Raw genomic sequence first — 7,075 nt, forward strand, 5'->3', positions numbered from 1 at the left:
TTTTAAGATTGATTTGAGTCAAAATTCCTTATGTATGTGAGTGGATGGTCTACTTAGCTCGTGCTCTCCCTTACTTCAATATTCTTTTTTAGGATTTCTTTTTATTCCCTATTTCTGCTAAACCCAGGAGCTTTTCCTTTTGGAATTCTCTAACATCATCAATAATTTGTATTTTTCTATTAATATATCTGGTGCCAATTATCCCATCATTTGTCAATGACATCTATCCTTATTATGAAGACCTTAGCATTTCAGTATGAAATTTTAATAGTTCAGTGGGGAGGCATCCTGTCTGTTGCATTTAGTTTCTTTTCTTACATTTTTATTGTTGCGTCCCCCATTAATGAGATTCCATTTTTTTAAGAATATAGCTGCCTTTCTGAAGTCTAAATGTCCAATAATAAAATATTTCTCAGAGGGAAAATTACTTGGCAATAGTATTTTCAGGAATAAAGTTGATCTGGTTGCATCCTCCCTACCACGGGCAAGGACACCTTCCACTAGACCAGGTTGTTCCAAGCCCTGTCCAACCTGGCTTCAACACTTCCAGGGATGGGACAGCCACAGCTTCTCTGGGTGAAGAGTTCAAGCTATTACCTGCCTGGGTGCAAGTTAGCAGCTCTTCTCCTTCAGCTGCTGGAGGCTTTGCTGCTGAAATGCAGCCTGAGCGGCCGGGAGGTGTGAGTGTCTCTCCCGTTTCAGGTCTTCCCTTGTGCCAATGTCCCTTGGATCCTGCCCGCTGTGGTCCAGCCCTCCCCTGCCCTGCCCAGGGTCATCCCTAAGGGAGTCAGGGCTCTGTCACACACACACACGTTTCACAACATCAGCCTTCTGAGATGCAAAAGGCATTTCCTTGAAAAAGGAGAGGAAAACTCGGGGGAAATACCAAAAGTGAAGCAGAGGCTGTGGCTTTTTGCAGTGACAATTATTTAAAGCGAACTGCCTGTAAAGATTTTGCAGTTTGAAGTGGCAGGTTGCGTATTTTGCACAGACAGGATCGTTAACGTGTGAAACATGCTAAAAATTGACCAATAAAGGCACCTGGATATTTCAAACAAAAATAGTGTGTTCCAAAATAGCTACAGAGCAGATGGCCTGGCTCCACACACACCTTGCTGACCAGAATACTCGAGCAACACGCACAGCCAAAATCTCAGTCTTCAAAGCTGATCATCTGCAAAGGCAAGGGTTATCCTCATGCTACCCTTTATCTGTCAGGCACAAACGCTCCTGCACACATTAATTAGTGTATCCTAGAGGGATAATGAACCCCAGGTTTGTCTGAACTTGCTACTACCCCAGCAAAGCAAATCACCTGTTCTAGAGCTCAGGCTCTCAAAAGTCGGTGAGATTAAAACAACTGTGAGCTGAAATCTGATCTACAGTGGAAAGATCCCAAAGCACAGAGGGCTGGGTTTGCCAGCCCGCTCGCAGTACTGCCTGCCACTGATAAACAGGCAACTGAGTCTGTTTCTCACTCTCATTTTTTACCTTGGACGCTAAGACCAAACATCCCTATTCCACATATTAACCGGGATGTAATGCTTTTCGTGCCTCTTTGTATAGTTCAACAGATGTGAAAGAGAATTATCACTTCAACATGATATCAAGACTCTCTTTTTTTTTTTTTTTAGCTGATGGCAGATTACTAAGCCTGAATTCTTGTTTAATTTTAGTGTGTTAATTGATGGAATAATGAGCATTGATTATATGTGTTTTGGCTTCGTCATTGCAATTACAGGCTCTGTTTTATTCATGAGCCAGTCCTAAAGAATGCACTAGAGATCTAAGACAGCTTAAACCTCTCAGAAAAAGCCTCTGAATTGTTTGAGTAATGACACTCTTAGATGGAAAATTAAAGGTTCTCTTTTCCCATGCTTTTTAAGATAATTAAAATCCAGGAACGGTAAGGTGGTGAACATCCTTATTCATTAGCCTTCAGTAATTTAGCTTCTACTAAATGAGGAAAACATTTTAATTCTCTAGGCCATCTGTTGCAGTCTCCTTTGTGTGTCCCGTTACATAAAGTCTCATCATGGACAGTTTTAACATCAGTATTTTATCCTTTCACCAGGAATGATGAGCTGGATGAGGTAGCTGAAGTCACCACCTATTAACGGACCACCCTGGAATTAAAGTGGCTGCTTTGTCTTTTAAGTTGAAGTTGCCCTGTCTAGACACCTCTAGGCAAAGGATCCGCAGAGAGGAGCCCGTGCATGGAGATAGGCAGTGTGACAAGCTGTGTTTTCTAATAGCAACATCCATGCCAATAAATAACAAAGTTCATTGGAGCCCTTCCAGTTCCGCTAATGTGCGACTGCTCTGCCATATGGCTCCGTGCTGCTTTTGGAAGCAGCGCTCTCTGTTCGGGTGGGAACCACAGCCCAGGCTCCCTGCTGGGTGCTGCTTTGGAAGTGGTTTGGAGGCAGAGCAGGTCTCTTTGCACTGTGCCGTGGAAATAGAATAAATATTGGAGTAGGAGTGTGCTCACCTAGGATAAATGCTGGATCAGGAACTAGGAAACGCTTGGATCCCGACTCTGGCTGCAGGAAAAGCTCACTTTATAGCTTTAGGCAAGTTACATTATCCCACACTGGGAAAGCTTCTCATTAAAATTATAATTTGTATAGATGAATGGATGCAGTGTCAAAGTTATTCCTGATGCAAAGTTACATCCCCACAGATCTAAGAGGATCCATGTTCCATTATGAGTTGGGTTTGCTTCTGTCAAATTCCCCTGTAAAGTACAACCCCCACTGCTTGCCAGCCCAGCAGTGCCTTCCAGAGGCTGCTGTAGACTGGTGTGTTTAACTGGCTCCAGGATTCCCAGCTAGTGTTTACATTATTGATAGGCATGGCTACAAGCAGGCTGCTTCGATCCACCTGCTTGCTATTACTCAGTTGCTTGGAGATCACAAACACCCTGGCCTCGAGATGTGTGGCTGCAGAACAAGTGTTCCCAGTATGAAGCAGAACTCAGTCAGCCAGCCAGCTCCTGCTTCCACCAAAAAAGGCCCCCCAGCTGCTGCAGGCATGCCCAAGGGGTAAGTCATTGCTTTGTTATGGCATCTGGGTGATCTGCCATTTGTGTGGAAACTCATTATCTGGGTGTGTTTGTCTCTATCACATGCTCTGTAATTAGTTTCTATCAATTCCACAAGGTAAGCAGGTTTTAGGTTTTGATTGAAAGCAGGGGGGAGATTCTCATGCATGTGAGTCCTGCTGGAAATAAAAGCTATGTGCCTGCTCCAAACTGAGAGCATTGGTGAGGAGGGGATGGCTGACCCTTCTCTACTTTCTGGGAATGGGTATTAAACTGGGAAATCTCTGGGACCTCTTTCATGTTCATGAAGAAATTATATTAAGTGTGTTGCAATGTCCCTCACTTAAAATTAATAATCAACTTTAGTAACAACTCCAGGCTATTCACTTAGGTGAGTGATTAGAAGCTGTGTGATGTTCTTGTTCTTCTTTTAGAGGCTATTTTCCTTTCCACTTTGAAGGAAAGACACTGTCCCTTGGGAAGCCCTGAGTTCCTGGGTGATTAAATAAAACAGAAATGAGCAAGCTCATTCTTGGAGAAATTCAATACCCAACACAATTTACCAAATGATAATTGTGCCTCTCTGCTTTCTCACCACCAGCGTACCCATTGCCAAGCAGCTGGCTTCAATGCAAGGTAAGGGGAGCCCTTCATTGCCCCTGTGGGGTTCAGGTCATTCACAGCCCACGTGCAGAAAGTTCTGGCACTGTCACAGGGCTTGCAGAGGCCGTGCAGATCCTCAGCTGATGCAAGTCAGGAGGGTCTCATGGGTCCCTGTGCCATGTACTCCTGCGTTTACATCTCCTTTGTGCTTGCCTTTTCATAAAGAATCACAGCATAAATCATCTGTGTAACCTCTGCTAACAGAGGCTTGTGAGCATGCAGTCTTTCAGAGTCATGCACGAGGGGGGAATGCATCCAGCCCAGATCCCAGGTGTGCCATAATGCTGAAGTGCAGCACTGGTGCTCAGACACAGATGGTCCTGTGCAGCCAGGCTTCCAAATGGGCCATGTTTTCCTGGATACAGGTCTCTGGGAGTCCACATGCATCCAGGAGATGGTCACCATGGCCTGTCCCCATGGTGTGGCAGTCCTCGCTGGATGCCCAGGGTCAGGATAGGCCAGATGGGTCTCAAGCCCCATGCTGTGTCACAGCCCTAGCTCTGAAGGAAAGTTTCCTTCAGGGTGCGATTGCATGGGCTATGAGCCATGTTGCTGGCCCATTCCAGATAAAATCTGGGCCAGATCCTCTGTGGGTACAAACAGTTTCAGTCTCATTAACTTTAATGAAACTACACAGATTTCCACCCACCCAGGATAGTTTTAACAGATTCCTTTCAATTCCATCTCAAAAGCTTTTTTTTTTTTTTTTTTTTTTTTTTTTTTTGTGGGGGGATAAACTTTTCCTCCCTCCAGCTCTAAGAAAATGCTCAGACCTTGAAAAGGCTTTTGCTACAGCAGCTTTGGTGTATAACAACTATGCAGATCCTGAGAGCAAGCTCAGCAAATCTGAAACCAAGAGCTTACTGCAATCCCAGTTCTGGCATTTCATACAGGTGAGAGGGTCTACTGAGTGGGTGGCACTGGGACAGCCCTGGCTGGGCACTTTGGGTGCAGGAATGGCAGCTCAGGCTCCCTCCTGCAGCTTGGCAAGCATCAGTCCATGGAGTAATCCCCAGGTGACACTTTAGGGATTTGGTACAAACATTCTGTGACTTAGTTGCTTTATGTTGAGCCTGTGTCTGACACAGGGCCAAAGGAGGGGGACAGCAACAAACCACGGCTGATGCCTGCTTGAATTTCTTTAATGAAAACAGGGCAATTGCAAAAAAAAAAAAAAAAAAAAAAACAAATTAAAACCCTTGGATGATGACAAGAGGCTGGTTTTATGAAGAGAAGAAACTCATGGCATTTAATGAGGTGTTTGGTGGTTTGCCAGAGCACAGAACCAGCACAGAACCTTTGCCACGGAGCTGTGTTCTCTGCAGTCACTGGTGGGGTTCCTGGGAGAGAGGGGCAGAAAGCCCTCACCCACCCGGCTGGGTATGGTGAAAAACCATCATAGCAGCACTTGTGGCTATAAACTTCCTGCAGGGCTTTTTCTCCCCTTCCTAAATACTGAAGAAAAAAAAAAATGTGGTAGGAAAAGCTATATAGGACTAATAAAAAAGAGTTCAAATAAGTAAATGAGAGAGGTAATACCTTTACTTCCAAAAATAACAAAATCACATGACTGGTTGGGGAGGGGAAATTGGCACCAAATTAGAAACTAGGCACCTTGTTGAAAAAGAATTGAAAATATTACTGGAAGCAATTAAGCTTGGGATCCTGAGGTGGCTTGGAAATTATTAAGCTAAAAAACTACCCTGAAACTCTAGCAAGGTTTTTTCATTAGGAAATATAAATAATAGATATGGTACAGAATTTTAATCATCCATTCCAACAGGAATGCCCAAGAGGACCAAGAGTAGCAGTACGAAAGTTATGCCTGTAAAATCAACAGTTTCTGAGACCTTCACGATATGTATTTGTATATATTTGAATATTAAATTTAAGAGGGTTGTCAGTTGGTTGTTTCCTCCTCCCAGTTTTATCAAGACACAGGACTCCCTTTTTTTCCTAGCAGTTACCAGCTAGATCATCATCATTGTCAGATTTTCAGTCATGATTAGGTGTCTTTTAGACATAAAGATATATTCTGGATTCGATGGAAACTTTGAGGACTAGTTGTTCTCCTTTCTGACTGCAATAATATTTCTGTTTGAATTTCTTTGGTTACCTTTTGAAAGATTAATATAAATGTGGACATAACAACCTGAATGGGAAAATAAAAAATACATTAATATTTACATAGGTAGATGTCTTTTTTTTTTCCCCTAATGATGCAATTAAAAAGGAACTTCATGCTTTTTTTTTGTTTGGTTTTTTTTTTTTTTTTAATCCTCCATAGGGCCAAGAAAACAAACCAAAATACCAGGAAATAATTTCTTCCTTGGATGAAGAGTCAGAGAACAAAATTAATTTTGAAGATTTCATGATCATTTTAGTCAGTCTCACTCTAATGTCTGACCTGCTGCAGGAGATCAAAAATGTGAAAATCACAAAATGATCTGTGATTTTAAAGAAGAAATGGCCTGGCACCATATCAGGAAAGTATGAGTGAGGTATACACAGAGATATCACTGTGTGCCTGGATACCCAGTGCTGGTCCCTTTTAAATGGAATAAAGTTGTGTCCAAACCTGGCTGAAATTACTCCTCTCTTGAACCATCCATGGCATCAGTGCTCAGGGCTTTGTGCCCACTACATTTGTGCTTTGGGAGAGTGAGTGACTGGCTCCTGCTGGTCCAAGACCAGTTCACAGCTAGGGACAACCCCCAGCCCAGTTTAATGCCAGGGAAGGGCAGCCCAGGCTCTCCAGACATCTCCATCCTCTCCCTACGGTAGTGGGAGATGATGGAGAGACAGCTGCCAAAATGTCCAGGAGTCAGGGCTGCCCAGCTCCCCAGGCTCTCCCAGTCACCCCAGGGGGCTTCAGCCTTGAGCAGGGCATTACCGGTGATGGGTTTCACGATGGACAATGACCACAAAAGCTTGTGCTGTCGTAGGTAAAGATTGATTTTAGCCTGTGTGGTTTCCACCCCGCCACTAACCCTGCTGAAGGAAGCATTTGTTTACTTTTATTTCCTCTTCCAACTGCTTTCTTCGTTTAGAGATCACAATGGAAGGAATTTCAAGGAATTTCAAGGAATTCTCTGGCAGTGCTGTGCTTGTATGACCAGGGGAATGACCTAAACATGCCAGCCAGCTGAATCTGCTGTTCCATGAAACTGTGAAAAGCAGAAACCAGATAAGAGGGGGTCCAAAGAAAAAAAGAAAAAGAATAGCTAATAAATTGTCTGTATTGGAACTGAGTGATATTGGTTAGGGCCAGAGCCTCAGTATTAAATGCTCATCATCCTAATATTTGGTTTGATTCCTACCTACGAGGTCCTGGCTCAGAGCCAACATTTATCCCACTGTGACATCCCT

General features: G+C 43.6%; 1 protein-coding gene across 1 annotated transcript; it reads left to right on the top strand.

Annotated features, from left to right (window-relative positions):
* The first annotated feature begins 2,887 nt into the window (after positions 1 to 2,887).
* Positions 2,888 to 6,287, top strand: SNTN (sentan, cilia apical structure protein). The gene is made up of 4 exons (XM_068202148.1): positions 2,888 to 3,044; positions 3,645 to 3,679; positions 4,460 to 4,599; positions 5,994 to 6,287. The coding sequence occupies exons 1-4, from the start codon at positions 2,935 to 2,937 to the stop codon at positions 6,150 to 6,152; spliced, it is 444 nt and encodes a 147-aa protein (XP_068058249.1). The 5' UTR covers positions 2,888 to 2,934; the 3' UTR covers positions 6,153 to 6,287.
* Positions 6,288 to 7,075: the final 788 nt, after the last annotated feature.

Source organism: Anomalospiza imberbis, chromosome 11, assembly GCF_031753505.1.
Source record: "Anomalospiza imberbis isolate Cuckoo-Finch-1a 21T00152 chromosome 11, ASM3175350v1, whole genome shotgun sequence".
Taxonomy (NCBI): domain Eukaryota; kingdom Metazoa; phylum Chordata; class Aves; order Passeriformes; family Viduidae; genus Anomalospiza; species Anomalospiza imberbis.